The 23102-nt window shown below is 40.4% G+C and overlaps 2 protein-coding genes and 2 non-coding genes across 4 annotated transcripts; 1 reads left to right on the top strand and 3 right to left on the bottom strand.

The window, feature by feature from the left end:
• The first annotated feature begins 1051 nt into the window (after positions 1-1051).
• Positions 1052-4227, top strand: LOC145463531 (isocitrate lyase-like). The gene is made up of 3 exons (XM_081447291.1): positions 1052-1341; positions 1890-2182; positions 2621-4227. The coding sequence occupies exons 1-3, from the start codon at positions 1113-1115 to the stop codon at positions 3431-3433; spliced, it is 1335 nt and encodes a 444-aa protein (XP_081303417.1). The 5' UTR covers positions 1052-1112; the 3' UTR covers positions 3434-4227.
• Positions 4228-5490: 1263 nt separating this feature from the next.
• LOC145462931 (uncharacterized) lies at positions 5491-21990 on the bottom strand. The gene is made up of 7 exons (XM_081446605.1): positions 21088-21990; positions 15444-15551; positions 14849-14939; positions 13936-14111; positions 9643-10234; positions 6815-8268; positions 5491-6605 (listed from the first exon to the last, which is right to left on the bottom strand). The coding sequence occupies exons 1-7, from the start codon at positions 21655-21657 to the stop codon at positions 6207-6209; spliced, it is 3390 nt and encodes a 1129-aa protein (XP_081302731.1). The 5' UTR covers positions 21658-21990; the 3' UTR covers positions 5491-6206.
• Positions 11321-11393, bottom strand: Trnar-acg (transfer RNA arginine (anticodon ACG)). Its single transcript has one exon. It is a non-coding gene; the product is annotated as a tRNA-Arg (tRNA).
• Positions 11974-12047, bottom strand: Trnan-guu (transfer RNA asparagine (anticodon GUU)). Its single transcript has one exon. It is a non-coding gene; the product is annotated as a tRNA-Asn (tRNA).
• Positions 21991-23102: the final 1112 nt, after the last annotated feature.

Here is a 23102-nt window from a genome sequence, read left to right as displayed (position 1 = left end):
GTGACTTTTTAACAAAATTCACTATTTTGGTAGGGACTATCGGCCAAAGTCGAGGTTGAGCAATTTGGGAATTTTCACCATCTCTCTTATTTCTCACAGTAATGATTACTCCTAAATGACAGGACAGTGTACATGCTTTACTCCATGAAATGCGTTTCTCCTGGTTATCGATCGAGCGTTCATCTTTCCATACATTTGTCGAATACGTTAAGAGAATTTAACTATCATCGTTTGTTTCTCTAGATCGTCCGATTTCAGTCATAGAATGTTAGGGTTTTGAACATTACACTGGGAACTTCCTGTAATTTCAATCCGCAGCCGCTCAATGCAGTTTTCGCAGTTTCAGTGTACCCACCGTGCGAGTAGCGCTGCAGTCTCTCTAAATTATATAGAGTTCTCTTGTGATTTCTGTGGTTTCAGTTCGTAACACTCCCCCGCGCGCTGTTTCAGTAGTCTCTAGTTGCTTTAATTTTTTCCCGTAGCGTGATAATTTAAAAACTGCCAATTCTTGTAGTTTCTGTTAGTAGTTTCCGACGTTCCTATAGTTCTTATGTGTTCCTGTTAATGTCGTTCCCTCATATGTTCTGCAGATTGCATAGTTTATGAAGTCAGTCGTTTAGTTCTTATAGTTTCTGTTCTAATTTTCATCCGTTGTTTATTTTTCAGTATAAATTGCCGAGTACGCTGTAGTAAAATGACCTTGTAATGCAAATAACTTGTCGCATGTCCTGGATGAATGTTTTTCCGTCCGGTCAGGCTCGTCACGTAGACTGGTTGATCAAACCAGGAGACCACGACCATGGCGGTCTCTTGGTCAAACCACCCACTTCCGTTAGGCGGTCGTGCCGAAAATTTTGTTGATTACGATTCTTTACAAAATCAATCGTTATTGCATCTTTTTTTATTTAGAATCTATAGATATGCTTTTAAACATTGCAAATACGTGTTCTCGATTTTAGAAGCCTCTGGCGAAAATTGCAAATTGGACCTAAGTTATTCCTGCTGCTTTTACGTAGTTTGACGTTATTAATTGAAGAATATATGATCACTTTTCGAAGTTCGGCAAACAGTATAGCTTTATCGAACGCCTTGATTCACGGTGTCAACAGGGTATGCTGGGTTTGAAGACATTTCAGCCACTTAAAGTAGTGTTGAGAGTTTGTACCAAGCGAAACTATGGATTCATGGCTATTCGAAGGGACTATGGTCCCGAAGACGTGGAAAAACTTCGCGGATCTCTAAAGATTGAGCAAACGTTAGCGAGACGAGGAGCAGGGAGGTTTTGGGAGCTGATTAATCAAGAAGAAGGCTCTTATGTGAACGCGCTGGGTGCCATGACAGGTACGAGAAAAAGTAACATTGGAAAGAAGTTCAGATAATTTTTCGTATCATTTGACCAGGCGTATAAGTTAAATATAACTGCGTCAAATATAACCGCTTTTTTATTTTTATTAACATTAACAATTAAGGCGGCTCGTGAAAAGAAGAATATGTTTAACAGTGCGGCTATCAGTCCTCCGCTTTTTGTGACATAGAAATAATCCAGGCCAATCTCGAAAACTGAAACAAACTATGGTAAAGTAGGCAACAAGTTTGGTTGTTGACTCAAGAAGTTGCTGGGTAAGTAACAAAACTAAACCGGCAATGACGTTTGTTTTTAAAAGAATGTCGCGACATGAATAAACGCATGCATTATTCCGCCAGCAACACATACGAAAATTTCGTTGTCAAATTAAATGATAATTAACAACTGGATCATTAATGTATAAAACAAGAATAAATAACATGAAAACATGCGACAGTGTACCTATAAAGGCTGCATAAAGTAAGCAGATAACATTCCTTTCCAACAAACAAACAAGCAGATCTATGCATGTTTACTTCTGTAGGCGGTCAAGCAGTTCAGATGGCCAAGGCCGGTTTACAATCCATTTACCTCAGCGGCTGGCAAGTAGCGGCAGACAGCAACATGGCTGGGCAGACATACCCTGATCAGAGTTTGTATCCCGTCAACTCAGCCGCTAAACTTGTTGAACGAATCAACAACGCCTTCATTAGAGCGGATCAGATAGCTCACATGGAAGGATCTGATAAACACATTGATTTCTTTTTGCCCATTGTTGCTGATTGCGAAGCTGGATTTGGTGGGCCGCTGAACGCCTTTGAACTCACAAAATCAATGGTGAAGAAAAGGGTTTTTCAATCTATATTAACCAGAGTATTTTATCCCATAAATAGATATATCAAGTGCCAAGCCTATAAGCCAGTATACTAAATTGAATATCGCGCTTGCTGATCATGCGTAGATCACACCCTTCTTTTCTCGCGTTTCACTTCCACCCCTTTATAGAGAGAGAACTATCAAATTAATTTCGTTTCAGCAATAAAGTACTGTATCTCATTAAAGAATAGCAAAACTTAACAATCAAGTCTTCGAAAATTCGTTCAATTTTCCTCTCACCTCCTGAACGACCCATTGCTTAATGAACCAGCGAAAAGCAAGATAATATCTCTAGTAAACGTGATTTAATTCTGCTATCAATAGTCTTGGTAATGAACTGGTATGTGTTGTGGAGAAATATGTGTGATCCCGGCTCACAAAATGTGCGCTTCATTTTAGATTTGTGCTGGCGCAGCTGGAGTCCATTTTGAAGATCAACTGGCATCAGAAAAGAAGTGTGGTCACATGGGAGGCAAAGTTCTTCTTCCAACACAACAGTTCATCAAGGTCCTCAACGCTGCTCGTCTGGCTACTGACGTCATGGATGTTCCCACTGTTATCATTGGACGAACAGATGCCGAGTCAGCAGCCCTGGTCACGTCAGATATTGATCCACGTGACCAGCCATTCCTGACTGGTGAAAGAACTCCCGAGGGATTCTATCGCTCAACTGCAGGCTTACAACAAGCCATCGCTCGAGGACTAAGCTATGCTCCATACTGTGACGTGATTTGGTGCGAGACAGGCAAACCTGACTTGGAAGAAGCTCACATGTTTGCTGACGGAATCCATTCTGTGTTTCCAGGCAAACCGCTTGCCTACAACTGCTCGCCTTCCTTCAACTGGAAAGCAAACCTCAGCGATAAAGAGATCGCTGTGTTTCAGAAAGAACTCGGTAAAATGGGCTACAAATATCAGTTCATTACCTTGGCTGGTTTCCACTCGCTCAACCACGCCATGTTCAAGCTTGCACGTGACTACAGAGATCACGGTATGTCTGCCTACACCAAGGTACAAGAAGACGAGTTTGCGCAGGCGCAGTATGGCTTCACGGCACACAAACATCAGAGGGAGGTAGGCACGGGATATTTTGACCAAGTGAGTATGGCGATCAGTGGAGGAACAAGTTCGACAACAGCGTTTGAAGGATCAACTGAGCAAGAACAATTCACTGAAAACAACTCAGACTCGGAAAAGTTCTCTGCAAGTTAATCATTTTAATTACAAATTAAGAGAAAAGCACTAGATTCAAATCTCAATCATTATACATATATGTTTATTCAAATTCACGAATACAAAATTAAAAATGTACATAAAGGGAGTTTCAGAGGCTAATCCTATTAACAGGTAGGACAGTTGGCGGATCAGTTTGAGTGTGCCAGGGTTGTTAGGTTTGAAGTTTTCGATGATTCCGAGATATGTCATCGAAAAATGTGAAACCTGTTCAAGAATATCTTGCAGGAAGAGTACAAAGCGGTGGTTTGCTCGGTAGATTTGACATGTGCCGCGAATCAAGTTCGGTGAAAAACTTGATCAGTTCAAGAAATTTTACATGTGCTGTTCAGGATGGGCATGCAGGCCTGCTATTAAAAGAAAAATGTAATTTGAACCGCTAGGTTTGCACCCTCAGGTGGTGACATTAAAGTAAATGGAGGTGGATGTTTTAGGACTGATCATTCTTCTGTCTCGTCACGCAGAAAAGCCTGCGTGACGACTAAAAACGTCACGACTACCATAAGAGGACGACCTTGGCTTTCAACGTGTCTCGTGGAGGTTGAAGAGAGTAGCAGCCTTGTTTTGCGATTCTTAATCTTAAATCTTTTTGTTTTGTTTTCAAGCTTTAAGGTTTTTAGCTTTTGAGAACCCGGTGCTGCGTTTCAAAGCTTTTATTCTAACAAGGATGTCTTGTAACGTCAGAATGTGGAATAAAACACGTTTCATTTCTGGAAGAGCCATTGCCTTTTACAAATTCGAGTAAAACCAGAAATAAAATGATTTCCGTTGTGAAAAACCGTGACAGAAAGATAAACTTTCGAAACAATGCTAAGCATAATAATGTTTCCGCAAACTAAGTAAAACTTGAAAGTAAACGTGTTTCAAATCACATCACTAATTTAAAACACGAGATGAGAGGATGAACGGCTGTGGAGAGGTAGACACGCATTATCAGAAATGTACTTGATGCCATCAGCTTCACAGTCAGTTTGTCCTCTGAAACGTAACTACTTTTAATTATCCGCCATCTTGTTGAACCATGAGAACGAGGTTGATCTTTACCTTGTTCCCGTGACACTTGGTCTTGAACAATAAGGCTCTGCGGGGAAGACTAGAAGTTAACACAAATCCTATGTGTTTTTTTTTTTTTAAAAACCGAATTTTGAACAGTATATTACCACATGTTTTTTCAAGTGCTAACCAGTTTTCATTGTCTACTCATTTTCATTCTGTCTTTTCATTTCTTTAAACATCAAAACTGTGCTGACATTGCAATCGATATCAGCCGTATCACTTGACTCTGAAGATGACTTCCGCTCAGGTTGTCGAAACGTCAATCACCACCAACAGTTCTTTTCAGAACTACACTCACCCGGACGATCACACTATACGAACTACTGATACTCCTGGGTTCAAACCATTTACAACATACTATATCCGGTTCATCGCGAACATTCTTATTACCCTCAGCTTGTCAAGAAATTACCCCTACATTAAAAGGCGTGTTATTGGCGTGCAAGTGCACATTTTCGCAGTAGGCCGCCATCTTGGATTTAGTAGCTGTGGAGGCTTGGGGCGAGGGAAAATGTGCCGAGAGAGTAACCCGTCCAATTACAATCCAAGAAAGTGGCATCAAAAACCTGGTTTATCTAGATCCGTTCCAGAATAGCGCCTGCACTGCACGCTAAACCCATATCAAAGGACTGGGGCCCGTTTCTCGAAAGCCCAGGAAACTTTTCGGGCCCGTAAAGCCATAGCAAAATCTCGAACCTGACGATTACAGAGCTGCTTTATTCACATATTCTTAATATGAAGAGAAGTTCCCTTCATACAAGAAGTTTCAGGCGTATACACTTCTCCGTTTTTAGATACAGATGGACTAAAAATGGCTTTACGGGCCCGAAAGGTTTCCGGGGCTTTTGAGAAACGGGCCCCTGATCGCAAGTCTCAACTTGTACATAATCTCCCACCCCGCCCTTCGTCATTCTCTAACATTCCACCTAAGCTGAACAATTAACATAGATATGCAAATGCAAGGCATTAATCTCAATTTTCACACCCAAACATAATATATTTTCTATTATAAATAGCTACACTTGGTAGTCTTTAAGTCAATTATCTCTTCTCGAAGCAAACTTAATTAATCTTTTACAAAATGGAAATAACATTTCAAACGTTAACATCATGTGATACTTAATGGCAATAAATGTTTCCTAGTTCACTGCCTTCGTTTCCAGCGATCGGCAAGCGAAAAATGATGCCCTGATTTCCATGCAAATAACAATAATTTATGCACCTGTTATGCGAAAAAATTGTAACCTCACTCTTAACAGTCCATAATGATTACTATCATTGTGGTACACTCCTAGCAATTGGTCAGATACTTGAAGCCGAAAGTCGTATATTTATACTTTGACCGGTTGGGAATATTTTTTTCAACAATTAATCTTCTAGACAAATTAAGCAATTATCAATTCTTAGCTTCATCATTTATCTCTTTAAAGCAAGTCAATTAACCAAGTCGTGAGAATACAACTGATTATGTAATGAAAAATATCATATTCAAATGCACTTAGCTGTGGAAAAATTTTGGTCTATGGGCAGCGCAAAATAAATTAAAGAAACTGCTTTATATAGCTAGCTTACTGACGATTACCACAAGTCTATGTATAGACTTTTCGAACAGCATGAATCACTTTGAAAAAGCTGTTTTGGGTCGGTCACTATTAAAATCCTCCATAACGAATAATCAATTTAGCACCATATATGCCTACAACCAAGCTTGAAATCGAGGTTCGGGGGACAACATTCGCTGGTCTCCAGTCTCCTTAGACTCGCCGTCTGCGGGCATCATGTCTTGGATCATTTCTTCAAGAGTAAACTGACGCTGAGGCCGAGGAAACACGTCCAACTCTTTCTCCTTTCGCCTTGACTCGCGTGACGACTTCCTTGCTTTGACACCGTGATTAATGCTTTCAAAACTCTCAAGTGGTTTTTCCCCTGGAATCCGCCGCGGATTTGCCCAAGTTTCATCGCTTTCTCCTTGCGTTGAGTTCGAGACATTCCTGTTGAAGTCACATATTACAGTGTCACGTGGAGCGACGAGCTCCCCTTCAGGGAATGGGGTGCGGTGTTCGGCTCCCGCCATCACGTCTTCAACAGATTCATCCTGAAAGTTTTAGTGAATACAAGATTTAAAGGTGGAGTTAGGGCTTAACAATGGATAGCTGCAACACAAGCATCAGTGCAACCAAAGAAATCTAAATAACCTAGCAAAATTAACGAAAGAGGAAAAATTATTTCTAACAATAAAAAAATTATGTCTTTGGTCCAACTCAAAAATATATATTTGGTACTTTTAGATTATAACCTCTATACCTCAGTATGGTCGTTGAATGGGGAAGGTCTGGCACGAGGCATCTTGTGGTTGTTCATGGTCTTCTGAGTAGTAACCACTGACTCATCCATTCCAAGGTGTTTGCCGGTGGTGCCTGGAGCAGATGCCCTGGAAGTGGCTGCAGCATTCTTGCTTGCTCTAGAAGTAGAAGTGCTGCTACTGCTTCGTTTTTCGATGCTGCTAATAAGGGACTTGACAAGTGACCACTTACGAGGCGAGCCAACGATGGCGTCCTCTTCGTCGGGCGACTTATCATTGTAATGCTCGATATCAAAGAAGACCGCTTTGTCTACAGGTGGAGTCTCAGAGTCCATCGCTAAATCTGGCGATTCCTCCTTTGGATTTCTTGTTGGGGCAGCATCGAAAATGCGTCTTTTCATTGTTGGTGTAACGGAGCCTTGCAGATTCAGATTCATTAGACAGTCTTTGAGCGAGCTTCCCAATTCTGAGCTATCTGGCTCCGGGACATTCTTGTCGAGTTCGACGGAGTGGAATAACTTCCAAGCGGGACTGGTACCGAATGATACATCACTTGAAGTTTCGGACAGACCCGAAAACCGCTGACTCCTAAAATCGTAATCAGTATCTGTCATGTCACTCAAAAGATCACTGTTGACGTCACTATCAGTTTCTAAGGAGCATTCGGACGTTTTCCGTCCTCCGTTCACTGTGAGCTTTGGCGAAAACCTTCCATCCGGCGAGGTGATGTCCCTGGTACTAGAAATATCGTCAATCGTGTCTGAATTTTCACTAAAGTTTTCAGATTTACCATTCAGTGGTCCATTTGAAACACTATCCTCGCATATGGAAATATCACAAATGTTAAAAACATCGTCCTTAATTTGTTCATCGTTCAATGCCTTCCCTTTCTCGTCCTCATGGCCGATTTTTGTCGATCTTTCTTTACCAACGTTTTCATTGGTTTTTGTATCTGCCAGCCCCTTTCTCTTAATAACCGATTTATTTTCGCGGCGTGAAGTGGGCGGGGTTTGCTGTCCTTTTGTCTTCTCTGTCACAGCGCTGGTTTTTGGTCCTTTAACCGCGTTATTTTTGGCGCTATTTTGAGTCGTGGAAGATTTTCTCTCTCTTGGTGTAGAAGGAAGGGACCTGTGAGCTGTACTTCCCGTTGACATTTTCCTAGAAGCAGACGTAACAGGCTGCTCCGGTTTGTGCCGGGGACTGGGTATCTTGGAGACACTGGACTTTCTACTTCTCTCTTGTTTATCTTCCGCTGGCCTCTGTGTGGGCTTCGGTGAGCCAGGTAACGGTCCCTTCGCATCGATCGCTGAAACACTGGGCTTCCTACCTCTCTCTTGTTTATCTTTCTCTGATCTCTGCGCAGGTTTTGGTGAGCTGGGTGCGCGTCCCTTCCCATCGACCGTAACTGAAGATGATCTTCGTCTGGCTTTAGCCTCTCTCCGCCGAATTTCATCCGCTGAAAAAAAAATTATATAGATACAATGAAACACGACGATTTATCATCATAAAAATTCTTGTTTTTCGGCCATTTCAATTTCAGGAGAAAGAGAAAACAAACAGCGGTTAACGAGGAATAAAACACAAGTAGCGGTGATAAACATATTAAACTTACGCATTTTAACAACTTGACGTTTCGTATGCTACGCAACATACATTTTCAAAAGTGGAATAAAGACCGTTACAATTTTTTGAAAACTATATATGAAATGTAAATAAGGGGTCTGGAAACGAGATTAAGCTTAAGCCGGCTCTTAATGTAAACGTCAGCAGTGAGCTGATACTTTATTAATAAGCTTAGGCTTTTATTGTTTTACTGTTAGGAAACAGATGTTTCTTAATCTCGTTTCCAGACCCCTTATTTACATTTCATATATAGTTTTCAAAAAATTGTAACGGTCTTTATTCCACTTTTGAAAATGTATGTTGCGTAACATACGAAACGTCAAGTTATTAAAATGCGTAAGTTTAATATGTTTATCACCGCTATTTGTGTTTTATTCCTCGTTAAATTACGATGGCCCAAGAACAAAAGCCTTTATGAAACAGCGGTTACAAACATAACAAACAGATTTCGAATGGTATATTAAACTTGACGTTTCGTATGCTTCAACATACATCTTCAGAAGTGACGGTTACAAAATACGACGATGTATATGTAGGAATAATAATAATAGATATTTAATAATAATCGGATATTTCTATAGCGCCTCTCCAGATCTGTTCTAAGCGCTTTACAAAAGTAAAAGAGCTAAAAAGAAAGTTCTACGAGTTAGAAATACAAAGTACAATGATAAAAATAAACTAAATTAAAAATTCTTTCTCGCTAAAATAATAATTTTTAAAAAGATACGTAGTTTACGCTAGATAGCGCAGCTATAAATGAGGAGAGCCCACCCCCCCACCTCCCCCCCCCCCAATCCCGCCTCATATTGACAGGTCCACATAGCTTTCTTTATACCAGGTTTGAGTACTGACCGGGGTCTTTGCTTAGCCCAGAGGGTGAACATGCTTAAGCTTGTTTTTTTTGTTTTGTTTTGCTTTTTTTTTTTCGAATGATATCCGCAATGTTCGGAGATTCCTAGAAACGTCAAAACTTGGGAGAGAGATAGTTTTCTAAGGTTTCAAATAAAATCCTGGGCCTGAGAATTTTTGCAAAAATGTCCTGTTTAGCGGGTGTACCTCCAACTTGAAAACTGAAAGTGGGGGTAAACATGTTACATACAGTTCACCAATACCATAACATCCCTACCACTCCTGATCCCATCTTCCCTCAGCAGCCCACCCCCCTCACCGCACCCATAGGATATTAAATTTCGTTGCCAATACTCACCCTTATTCTCAACTTTTCCAGGTAGGGCCGAAGACGCTCTCCTTTGCGTTTCTCTTGCAGGCCTTGAGCTGACCATAGTTTTCGAGCGTGGTTCCATCACGGGGATCAGGGTGCGGGGTCTGGAGCCGAAAGAGGCGCTCCTAGATACCGTTGGAGGCCCTGGCCTCTGTGAGCCAACAGGTCCGCTGGAACTCAAGCGACTTCTGGCCGTCGAAGATTCTCCTTGTCCTCCAGCGTTGGACGATCTCCGAGAACTGGTTGTTAAGCTTTTTCTGCGGTTTTGTTCTGCGCCACCGGAGCCAACATCTCTGGGAGAATTCTCGCCACTCACGCTCTGTTTCCGAATCGACGAGGAAGTCGGTTTGGAATAGGAAGGGCTGCGGCCGTCTACGAAAACGCTGTTTAGTTCTTGCATGCTTTTACTCTTCCTTGATAACCGCCCCCGTGATTGCGTGTCCATGGTTCTGGGCGGCGTGTCACGTGATATCGTTCCCCGTCTTTGCCATGGCTGTAGTCGTGGAGATGAAGGCGAAGGACTTCTCGTGGGGGACACGCTGGCAACCCTTTCCCTGGGGTCTCGTGGACTCTTGAGCTTAAAAGGAATTGGAACTTCAGTCAGAGTTAGTGCGACTCCTGATGTTTCGAACAACTTTTTCCTTTGCTGAGCTATATGTTTTCCTTTTATCCCCTTTGCAAAATTTCTTGCATTTTCCTGTTGCTGAGGTTTTCCGAAGATTCTCCGAGTGTTTCACGAAGATGATACTAACATTCCCGAACATTTTCTAATTTTCGGGAAGATCTCCGAATATTGCCGAAAGCTTCAGAGAAATGATATCGACAAGTTCTTATTGTTTTTATTTCAAACATTCAAACACTCAAACACTCATCATCAACAATTTGAAAAGCTTACTTTCGTTCACAGGCTAAAGCGACTGAAAAAGCAACTTTCGTAGACAAAACAATTGTCCGTATCTTTTTTAGCGACAATGACGAACCGGCCGTGACGTTCCGAGCATTTTTGTAGGCCGCGAAAATTGTAACGCAGGCCCTACGCACCCATACTAATTATAATGGAATTTATAATCTACAATGCAGGGGCGATCCTACACAGTCTTTTCACACCGCCGTTAAAAAGAGTATTGTGACGCAATTGACAATCTACATTTCCTCGATTTCAGATGAAGGTCATCGTTTCGCGTAAAAAAAAAAAATTCGTATCACGCTATGTGAAACTTTTATTTGTGGAGGGCCAGGTAAGTAAATTTTAAATATCATTGGGGGCATGCGCAAACTACTCCTTGATTTGTTGCGAAATTACCAAATTGCCATGGCAACGTTTGGCGTGAAATTTCTCGATACAATAAAACTAGTCAAAAGCCCACGATTGTAAACGTAATTTGTCACCCACGATATTAGAAGGTAATCAAATGGTATACTCGTGATATGGGGAAGTAATTTCACTTACGTTTTGTCAAAATTCTAATAATTTTGACTATATGCGCGTGAAATTATTTCCAAGTTTCATATTCGTCAGTCGTCACCATACATATTTCCTTCCGTTCACGTTTATCGCCTTCGCTCGTGGTTTAATAATTGACGCTGAAAATGATACGTACATTTTTATTATGAAATGAAATGTAAAAGAAAAGAAAGAAAAAAAAATAGGGGTAAAAAAAATCGACCCTGCCAGGACTCGAACCTGGAATCCCCTGATTCGTAGTCAGATGCCTTATCCATTGGGCCACAGGGCCGCGGTCTAGTTTTGAAGATATTCTTTTAATATTTAAATCATTGTGAATAAATTATCATCTTCTCACGCAAGAAATGAAACTTCTAATGATATTTCATCAAGGAGCAGAATTCAGAAATGTTTGAAATAAATAAATTTGTCAGTTTCTGTATGTCAACAACAGAATTTCAGCAGCGACACTCGTTGGGCACTCGTTTAATTAGTCAGCTTAGTGCGAAGGGCCATTCACCATTTCCGGTTTTCCCTTTTCCGGTTCGATTCAAATACGATACGTACGGCTTCCATTATTTCGGATACTAAAAGTCCTATAGTTTAAAGGTTAGTTCCATAGCTTATCGCAATAATGCCTCGCGAATTCAGTAGAAGTCGGCTACGGAAGCTCGGTAGAATAAGCAACGTCCACTGACTGCTCGATCGATTCGCGTTTATCGGTAAAAAAAGAAATTCGAACTTTTATTTGGTGATGTACTTCGTGGACAAAGAAAACTTGAAAAAAAATTTAAAAAATTGTAAAAGAAGCGTAAAAATGCAAAACGTTGCAAACGGTGTTGAAAAAGAAAAAATAAAACAGAAGGAAAAAACGTCCCCGGGTGGGCTTGAACCACCAACCTTTCGGTTAACAGCCGAACGCGCTAACCGATTGCGCCACGGAGACATCCCTGGTTTACCAAGAAATTTTAAAGGCTTTAAATAAATCAAAATGTATAAGCCTCAGTCTCACGATGAGGGCAAATGAAGTATTTTATCTATTTGGACTTTTTTAAACGACAAACTTTGACTGCATTAACGTAAGTAAGCAACAAAAATAGTAAAACCTACTCCAGTTCTGTGACAATTTCATAATTGACCTAGCGGTTGAAAAGGTCGCAATGATACATCAATATCAAGTAATTTTAGCCGCAACCAGTCGAAAGTGATGAAAGACGGGGGTAAAGAGCCTTCAACACTGGAAATATTTATAGCTTTCCTCAAATTCGCTACAGCGGCTCGAGGTAAATTTACTCCGCGGTGTCAACTTCAAGTTAATGATTAAATAAAGTGTTTCGTTTATGCTCTTTCTTCAAATGTAAAAAATATATCTGACCGGATTCGCAAAAACATAGCCATAGAATTTGACTTGTCACTGATAACCTTGATACAATTCTGTCCTAGAGCTAGCTTTCCTGTATGCCTTTTGAGGCCAGGAAGACTAAATCCACCGTCTTTTCGTTGAATCATGAATTGTACAATTTAATTAAGAGTGCTTTCAACATGAAATTGGAGTCTAGATCAACACGAACGTACAGATATCAAAACCGCGGCGGAGAGCTAATCTATCGCTTTCTAAAGGCCTGCATCGTCCTAAATGGACTGAACAAGAGCTTCCTACATCGAGAATCGATTGAACTTCAAACAAACTAGGCCATGGTTAGCGGTAAGCGAACACTCAACATGTTGTGGTTACGTCAATTATCGCCCGGAAGCCACGCAAATAAATTTCTTTCGCGCTAGCGAATCACAGACAGTTCTGATAGTTAGCTAAGCCGAGAACGCCTAAAATTGATAAAACAAGGAAATTCTACTCACGATCAGCGTTTGAACTCATGTTCTTCTCTCTCCTCGTGGCCATGTTTTGCTCGCAAATAGCAATGTCCCGGATGTACTTCAATTTTGTCGAGTGCAGAATGGCACATCCAGATTTCAACAGATTTTTTTCGAAGTCTTTAGCTACATCAAAGTGTAGAGCAAATGACGCCAACAGCAGCTAGAAATGTCTAGTCCATTGCACGTCTAAGCCCTAAATTGATGTGGCTAAAGATTTTTGCTGTCTAAAGCAAGCACAACATTATCGCCACAGGGCAAACGGCCTGCTGTTACGGGACTAAATGTGACCCATACAGTTTACACATCTCCTCAGGCCCGCCTCACGTACGATAATGGACGACGCTTACTAGCAAATCGTTAGACTTGGGCCTTCATTGGACTTAATGATGTCCTCGGGCAGACTTCCTTTAGACTGCAAATACAGAACGCTAATCGGTCGCTCCTTGTCAGAGTCACAGCGCGAACTGAATTCAGACGAGTGTAGCCTAGGCTAAACTTAGCGCAAATTGAAAGGGGGGGGGGGGGGTCGATAAATAATGAAAAAAAATACCTAAATAAATGAAACATGCGGCAAGGAGTTTCTACATTTCATGCTAGGTAAGATTTATAAGCTGCTGTCATAGCGAAAGCAGAAAAAAAAAACCAACAAACAAAGAAATGAAAAAAAACAAATAAATCACCTGATTCAGTCTTTAACACCGTTTTCATAAATCCAGACATATATTTTAAGGGAACAAGACTGCATGACCCAGAAAGGTCGAAAAACGAGCGTGTGTAATTTCTGTCGATCTTTCTAAAGCATTTAGAGTCAAACTAGGGAATTCCCTGAGCAGTTTAGGACATTCTGTGGCAATATACGTCTGAATTTATGAAAGCCGTGTTAAAGACTTTGCACCAGAATAGCGGGCATGTTTTTGGAAAATCGGTTAGATATATATATAAAACCACTGCAAACAAACCTGTGAAGAGGAACTCTGCGGAGAAGTCCAGGATGCAGTGCGGCCGTGAGAAACAGGATAACTACACGAATCATAGCTGTCAGTACTGGATATACTCATTGAGCTCGGCGATCTGCCAATCACATCGCTTCCACTACGCGATCTGGGCGACTTGAGTGAGTTCCTCCTCTGTCTCTCTTTAGGAGTTTCAGGGTGAACAAAATATGCGCGTATTAACAAACGTGTACTCGAGAAGTAGCAAATGTTTTCCGTGTTTGTGCCGAAGTTATGAAATCAATGGGTGGTTTCAGAGAATGAGAAAAGTTGTGTGGGAAAACATAACAGTTTATAATTTTTCCGAAAATAGACAAAACGCACTAGAAGGTAGCAGGTTTTTCATTACTTTTTATTATTTGGACTGGATAGATCGAATAATTTCTTAACCTCATCTTATTAAAATCACTGGGATCTACAGTGAATCACAGACGATCAATTCGTTCAAGTCAACCGGTAGCTATAGGTTGGTCGACTCGCCGTCAGGAATAAAAACTTGCATGGCGTGCAAACGCCAGTTTGAGGTCAGAGTCTCCCAGATAAGTAACAGAAGTGTTGAGCCAGCACTCCCAAATTTTGGCATCAGCACGGCTTATCACAATAGTGTTCGATCCCCGATTGTTAGGGGAGCTCAGTTAGAATATTTTGAGTTATTTTGGCCACTCATAAAATTACCTTTAAATTAAAGGAAACCTGAAAATAGTGGTTTACTAAGCTAGAAAAACACCAAATAGATAATAATAAGCCATAAAGGAACAAGGATGGTTAAGGATGGAGAAGATTAACACGCATTACAAACGACGAACTTGGAAAATTTAGGTCAAACTTTTGAAGAAGCGCGAACCGTGACGGAGCTTCTTTAAACCGTCTGTTGCCTTACCTGACACCTTGCATGGATCGTGTTTGTCGAAATATCGCTCCAGAGTGTCCCAGCCCCCGCCAACTCTAACCATCACGTGTTTGCGCATGACCTAAGAGGGGTAAACGCAGGCTACTCAAATCAAGCTTATCTTAACCTTGTTCCCATAACCTTGTCTTATCTTAACCTTGTTCCCATGGACAACCATTGCAAACAAGCAAAGAAAACTGTTTTCTACTGAAAGTAGCTTGCTATATCTACGAACGTTTCAAGCTAAAGAGAGAGAGAACAAAAGGCCTTAAATCTTTGATCTGAGACGAAGATTGATTAATTCACAAGGTATTGTTCAAAACGATACCGTTCAATTTTTATAATCTAGGTTACTTAGACAACCAAAACTAATTTCATCGCTGAATCAAAATAACTTAATTTAACTTAAGGTCAGCTCAACAAATCAACAGCCAGCGACTGAAGCAATGAAACTCCCTGCCCCCTTGCCTGTGATCTTTCTTCTTTCTTACTTGCTAACATGTGTTCATCAACAACAACAACAAACATATAAACAAACAAAGTCCATCGCGGAACAAGTTAAAATGCATTTTTTTTATTTCCTTACCCTGACGAATATTAGCGACTTGCCTTCTCCCACTCGGTACTTTCCTTCTCCGACGCGGAGGACTGGGTACCGCACCGGGCACGTGCATTGCTCCAATACTTGATAAACCTGTTTATAACAGACCACAAACCAGGCATATCAATTTTTTGTACTGCCCAGGCCACGCTACCTATCGGCCATTAAATCATGGTCATATCTACAATGCTTTTTCAGTTCATGCTAGTTTCATACACTCACGTTAGCGCCTCATGTTACACGATAATAGATGTTTTCGCCGATTGATAATTCTGTTTCCAGAATCCAATCAGCTAAATAAAGTTACACACTTGTTGCCCGACAATGAAGAAAATACAGTCAGTAAGGCTATCAGTCTCTTTGTCCAAGTATTTGTCATTTTATACGAATGGATGATACGCTGAAAAAATAACCACCTCCGTCCTTCTCTGATCCACCCAGATTTAGTGAAAAACATCCTTTTTTACCGTAAAAGAACATTTCTAATTAGTATGAGAAGCAATACACGACACTTTTCACTTTGCTATCCGGATGCAAAATCTGAATTTGTGATCGGTACATGACAGAAAAGGAAAATTTCTGACTAGATGTTCATATTTCGCCATGACGTCAAAATGATCCGAGAGCAAAAGTTGTATACCGGATTTTGTTCAGAAACTTTTATTTATAATGTTGTATTTGCTGTATTGTAGATTATCCGATTATTATAAGATTTTTAAATTTTTTATTTAAGTTTTCAAACTTGAAAGCAACAACATTTAAAGATAGATAAGTAGTAAGATACTACACTATACCGGCATGTGCTAAAACCCAGAGGGTGGATTCTGGACGATAGACGATAGACGATGGACGATGGACGATGGACGATGGACGATGGACGATGGACGATGGACGATGGACGATGGACGATGGACGATGTCTCTGACACTCATTTGTTTGTCACATTCATTTATTTGTCATTTAAATTGTCACACAATCTTGTCACGCGATGTTAAACTATTGAACAGCGAAAATTCGTGCCGTCCACCCTCCCCTCCCCCGAGCAAAAATATAACTATAAATATAAATATAACGGTGGATTCTGGACGATAGACGATAGACGATGGACGATGGACGATGGACGATGGACGATGGACGATGGACGATGGACGATGGACGATGGACGATGGACGATGGACGATGGACGATGGACGATGGACGATGGACGATGGACGATGGACGATGGACGATGGACGATGGACGATGGACGATGGACGATGGACGATGGACGATGGACGATGGACGATGGACGATGGACGATGGACGATGGACGATGGACGATGGACGATGGACGATATCTCTGACATTCATTTATTTCTCTCAGACAAAGTATAAAATTGTCACACAATCTTTTGCTCTTGTCACGCGATGTTAAAATATTGAACAGCGAAAATTCGTGCTCTCCCCTCTCCCCCGAGAAAAAATCTAACTTATTTGAACTGGACAAAGTTATGATCGCGAATTGTTCGTCACGCAATTTCACGCATCCCTTCTTTTATCACATGATGTCACCATGGAATTTTGAAATAGTGCACAGCGAAAATTCGTGCCCGCCCCGCTCCCCAGCAAGAAAAAAAAAACTTATTTTGAGCGGACAAATTTTGACCGCGGATTCTATGTCACGCAATGTCAGTTATTCATTTATTAAATTCTGACAACAAAGTATAAATGTGTCACACAATCGTTTTCTTTTGACCCGCAATCGATTGCTTTTTCACATGAATTATTCCAGACTGCACGCAGAAATGACGCAGGAGAATCGTAGCCCATACGGCAAGCACGTGATATGTTTTTGCATGAGTTGTCGTTGGGTGGGGGGTGGGGGGGGGGGGTAAATAAGCAGCCTCACCTTAGTTTTTAAGCTGTTTCGGTGAAGCTTTCCGCAAGCGGTCTGCCAGGATTATCTGTGCTTGCCATTACCAGTTTTCCCTTCCTTTCCTTACGTGTTTCAATTTCATTTTCGCCAGCTCTGAAAGATTTTATTGCAAAATACCAGCGCTTATACTTGCCAAAAGGCCAGAAGATTTTTTTTCGAAGCATGAACTTTTACACCAAGCGAACCCGAAAATGGGAATCGTGATAATTTGTCCATTCCCTTAAAGTTAGATTTTTGCTGGGGGAGGGAGAGGGCACGAATTTTTGCTGTTCAATATTTCAAAACTCTATGGTGACATCGCGTGAGAAAAGGAAAAGGTTTTGTGGAAAATTTATACATGTATATGTACTTTGGCTGAGAGAAATAAATGAATGCGTGACATTGCGTGACGAAAAATCCGCGATCAGATTTTCGTGATAATTTGTCCAGTCCAAATAAGTTATATTTTTGCTCGGGGGAGGGGAGGGTGGACGGCACGAATTTTCGCTGTTCAATAGTTTAACATCGCGTGACAAGATTGTGTGACAATTTAAATGACAAATAAATGAATGTGACAAACAAATGAGTGTCAGAGACATCGTCCATCGTCCATCGTCCATCGTCCATCGTCCATCGTCCATCGTCCATCGTCCATCGTCCATCGTCCATCGTCCATCGTCCATCGTCTATCGTCTATCGTCCAGAATCCACCGTCTGGGTTTTAGTACATGCCCACTATACCAACACGTAAACATGCACTTAGAAATAACGGTGAAACAAATGGGGTTACTCTTCGCCTCATATCAGTTTAAGCTATCTAAAAAGTAGCCTACAACGTAGATAATGACGTACTTCTCTCGTATCTTATACCAAACACAAATCATTTATTAATTGATAAGTCTGCCTACGTTTTTGCATACAAGGCGGTAAAATTGTTTTGAAACGTGTGCGACACGTTCAGGTAATCCATGATTGAGTTGCAGCAGTTCTACGTGTACATGAAATAATCGAAAAAGAATCAGCCTTTTTAAACGGGATGTTTGGCTCTCTTTGCTACCAGACATATATTAATATTCTTGTGCAAAGTGCTTCATACGCGAGAGTTTTAGATAAGGTGTCGAATTTTAAAAACTTAAGTACACCTGCACGTTACCTCGGACCATGCTTGTTATCAAATGAATTTTTCGTTATCCAAATTATGCACCGGAAACCCAAACGATTAGACTGATGACTCGTCTGCGATAGTAAATTAGATTATTCTACATCTCAAAAACAAACCAGCATGTTTTGGGATACAAATATAAATTTCGTATCTGGTTAACATCAATTCACTAAAATCCGTAAGAGGAATTTAATTTGCACCTTTATCTTTAGCGACACAAAAAAGCGTCGACGTAACACTTCTTCAGTAACACACGTGGTGTAAAAGCATTTCTTGCTTCTCTGTTAATTGTTAACAGTTTTGCGCCAGGTTTTAAAGTTAGAGAAATTTTAATTTTCACATTTAGCTGGCATGAAATTTAGAGTTCGACGTCTGAAAACCCTTATACATATATTAAAAATATGAGTAATTTTTTGTTGTAAACAATATGGGATGCCTGCTCTTACAGGAGAAGTAAATGCGAAAAATTGGCATCTCAACTGGAGGGTTCGGTTGTCTACAAAAGAAAACACAATTATTATTGTAATTTTTTCCCGCCCAAAACCGGAGGATTTCAAAGCGCTCCATAATTACTCCTGGAACTTAGGAGCTTAAAACACAAAATATCATATAATCAATTTCTTTTGTGTTCAAAACCGGCCTTAAGAAACCCGCAGAAGGATCAAAGGATTGTCAAAAACGGATTTAATAAGATTTCAAATGTTTATAGTATAGCCAAAGTTGCGGCGACGACGATTCTAAGCATGGAATTGTTTGATCTTCGAACCTATCTAGACGTTCACAGCAGAACAGGTTATATTAGCCTTATAACGTAAAATTAGGTACAGACTAGCGTTTATTGCTCCAATTTATCTAAATTCTATGAATTCTTAACAATTCTGCCCTTGGTATATCAGTACTATTGTAAGAACTAATTGTAAACCAACAGTTTGGTTGACTCACGAACAGGTCAACAAAAAAAGGTATTAAAAACATGAGTTAATTATTTTTTTTCTTGAAGGTTCTATTTAATATGTTTTATAATTTCATTCTTTTATATCACGGCTTCGAAGTTTCATGTTTTTACATTTAAATTAAGAAAGAAAAGAGCCAATATTTAACAGTTTTACAGGTTTATTAATTTACATATCGAGACACACAGTGGAATCCCGAATTTTCGAACTTACAAGGGAAACGAAAATGGGTTTGACAAATAGGGTAGTTTGAGAAATCGGAGGAAAAATTACAGTTTTCGTCTAATGGGAGAAAAGCGACTTATGGTTTGAATTATCGAGAGGTTACGTTCGAAAGATCGGGAGTTCGAGAAATCGAGATTTCTTTGTAGATGGAAATTCGCCCGATTGAAATCGATAATATTTACCGAAGGATCAGATTGGATTTTAAGTTTTCGATTCTTTAAATAAAAGGCGTAGGAATTTTTGAGACGTGCCAGGAAAATGATTAGTGCTCGACCGATTTTCACTTTCCATGAAATACGTACATTATCGCACGTTTTTAACTGATGATCGATATCTCTTATGAATAAAAACCTATCAATAGGCAAGGCTATTTCCAACGGACCATGATTTATCTGCAATAATCAATTTCCACGGTCATTCTTCATATTTGAAACTACACCAGTTCCCTCTTCAATTCACAACGATGACTAACATAACCTCCGGAATTCACATGTTTAAAGTGCTTCACCGAGCTTTGAGCACAGCGCACGTCAAAATAATAAGCTTAAAACGATCGAGACAACATAATAATATTCCTTTAGTAAAAATCCCATCAAAAGTGCACCACCTTTCCGAGGAATATCAATATAAACCTGGCGAGACCGGTGAAAACTGCGCCAGGATACGATAGTATGACGCCCAACTGCCTGCTATGGTATAGTTTTCAGTCAAGGTGAACAATGCAAAAACAGGGTTCTTTACATTAGAAAATTATTGTAATCTTTATGCTAAATATCTCTAAAGTAATGCAATTTTTCTCGTACAGATCTTTTCGCTTTTAATAAAATCTACTGTCTTTTCTTGATTTTGTCGATCGTACTAACTCGCTTGATCACTCAGTCTCTTTCTCAGTAATCATGATGTTTTTCGTTAGCCGGCTAACTTTTCAGATGAATGATTTCGGATTCGCATCTTCTGCGGTTATAACTGCATCACTGTGGCGTAGAAATAAGAAAAACCTATGGATTCTTCATGATCAGGATTACGGCAAATGTTTTTGCGGTTTTCTCGCTTTCTTTTTCGTTTGTTTTCGTACAGTGTGGAACATCAAAAAAACCCGCGAACAGAGCGAGGAGTTACTTGTTTTGTAATGTAAACAAGGTTCATAAGCAAAGTACAAGATATGACTATAAATGAAAACTCTTTGAAATAAAAAATCAATCTGTCAGACGTGCCTAATTTGAATAATGGTAGTATAGTGAATTTTGTAAAGATCTTCAACTACCGAGGCATATTATTCCATGCTGTGCGATTTCTTTTCGTTGTGTGTAAATTTCACTTCATCATTCAAGACAGGGCGAGATAAACTATTGACATTTTATTTTTCAAGATGATAAATATACGTCCTTTACTCACCAAATCATCCAGGCTGTGTGATTTTTGCATCTTCTTTAACTGAACCATGGGTTCAACCATGATTTCCTCCGGTTGCTGTTCAATTTCTTGATCGATTTCGTTCTCCATTCTGACCAAATCAGGCGGTTCGACGCCGAATTTTACGCTCAAGCGCGCTACCTCCATAAGGGTCAAAATAACAGACTTCTCGTTCTTGTGAAGTACAAGGTCCTCCGTCTCAAACATAACAACATCCGATACTCCCAATTCTCGACACCAGCGAATAAAATTTGCCACATTATCCCTGGCGATGAACGAACCGCGGAAGGCTGTTCTTTCTTTGTATGTGACGCCGCAAGCCGGGAAAGATTTTCGAGGAATAGAGCAGTTGTGTAGAATAAATTCTTCGCCTGTTCGTTGGATCGCGTTAGCTAGTCTACACAGAACCACTCCTGTGTCAAGATCTTCCATTAGCGTGTCTACCGTTATCTCTGAACTCAATATATGCGCCATCCACGGCGCTAAATCCTCTAGCATCGCCAGCATACATTTGTCCGTAGTTCCTGTTTTATCCCAGCTCCGATCCGCCATGTTTCCACTCCAGCTGTAATCCCTAATAAGCGAGATATTTACGAGAAAATGTTTTCCCCAATTGGTCCTTTCCTATTGGCTTTGAATTCTATTCGCCGCGAGCGTGAAATCGTGTCGAACTATGACAACCGCTTCGATGTCTTCTTTGCGGTCTATGGCAACTAACATCCAGACATGTAATTCAAACCGCGCACACGCGACGATGAAATGGATGTCATCCTCGTCGATGAAACATTTATTTTACTGCAAACTACAATCTGCTTCTGCTTTTGTTTACACTGCCTGCGTCTGATCGCTTCGGTTGAAGTAGCATCAATAGTTAATGACACATGGTTTAAAACCCTTCTATTGAATGATTCCTAAGCTTAGCTGCACACAATGCAATTCCGCCATGCATGATACTGCGGAAAACTTCCACATGCTTCGATCTGCTTTTGTACTTTATGCGATAAATGTTCAAGTGGTCTAAAGATAAATTATTTCGGGTCGAATGCGCATAACATTTGCGAACAAAACGGAGCACACACACGCAGCGCCTATCTCGTTCTTTAAATGGTTTTCCCCAGGGGGTGGTCTTTCTGTGCGTTTGTTTGCCGGTGATATCTGAAAGTAGTTTATTATATAGACAAATATGATTATTATTGTTTGACAAACAATTTTGAAGCAACATGACGCTTAAGGAGTTGCAGTAGCGCAACAGAATGATTTAAGAGTCACGCTCGTTTGATTGGAGTTCTAATTAACGGACGTTGTCGCGTGAGCTTGCCCTCTACCGGAAGTTGCACTTTAAAACTTTTGATCATCCAATGTGCATGTGATATGTCGCCTTATCAGTTTGCTTAAATTTGAAAGTACTTTGCTACCATAGAAACTATCTGAATACCAAATTGAAGATTAAGAAAATTTTGCTATACAGCAGTGAGTTGTCTATCTTTCAACAAAAGACAATCTGACCAGTGGGTGACTCGAGTTTGTGTCGTTGGCACCCGATTTACACCTTTGCGCCGTAATTCTTCAACTAATGAATGACACACACAAAAGATGATCACGCAGCCTGCAGCACAGCAGGTATTCCGTGCGAATTATCCTTTATCCTCAGGGGAGGCGGGGGGGGGGGGGCAGGTTTTCCGCTGCCACTTATCTGTAGAAGTGTATATCGAAGGAATGCACCCAGGTGAAGTATGATGAAAGTTTAATTTCGATAACCCGGTAGACCCTGCGATCATTTTTTCTTGGGGTCACAAGTGAGACCCTATTAGGGGGTCTGAGTACTTATCCCGATAATATTTGGCCTAAATATTCCGTACGAGGTATCCCGTTAATTCCAATTTCAAAAGTCAACAATCATTCCCACTCGATATCCCGGGATATCTGATTTGAATATCCCATAATTCCTTTAATGTTTCTCCCCAAATATCTTTTAATTCGTTTATCTTTTACAATGA

Source organism: Orbicella franksi, chromosome 12 (genome assembly GCF_964199315.1).
Source record: "Orbicella franksi chromosome 12, jaOrbFran1.1, whole genome shotgun sequence".
NCBI lineage: Eukaryota > Metazoa > Cnidaria > Anthozoa > Scleractinia > Merulinidae > Orbicella > Orbicella franksi.
The sequence above is the reverse complement of the archived record's forward strand: the minus strand, read 5'-3'. Positions and strand labels throughout refer to the sequence as shown.

Excerpts from the sequence above, each read along its gene's own strand:
- LOC145463531 (XM_081447291.1), top strand. The coding sequence starts at position 1,113 with ATGCTGGGTTTGAAGACATTTCAGCCACTTAAAGTAGTGTTGAGAGTT. Across the intron at positions 1,342-1,889 it reads CGCGCTGGGTGCCATGACAG|GCGGTCAAGCAGTTCAGATG; the intron begins GTACGAGAAAAA and ends TTACTTCTGTAG. Across the intron at positions 2,183-2,620 it reads TTGAACTCACAAAATCAATG|ATTTGTGCTGGCGCAGCTGG; the intron begins GTGAAGAAAAGG and ends GCTTCATTTTAG.
- LOC145462931 (XM_081446605.1), bottom strand. The coding sequence starts at position 21,657 with ATGGCGGATCGGAGCTGGGATAAAACAGGAACTACGGACAAATGTATG. Across the intron at positions 14,940-15,443 it reads AGTCGCTAATATTCGTCAGG|GTCATGCGCAAACACGTGAT; the intron begins GTAAGGAAATAA and ends TACCCCTCTTAG. Across the intron at positions 10,235-13,935 it reads CGCAGAGTTCCTCTTCACAG|CTCAAGAGTCCACGAGACCC; the intron begins GTTTGTTTGCAG and ends ATTCCTTTTAAG.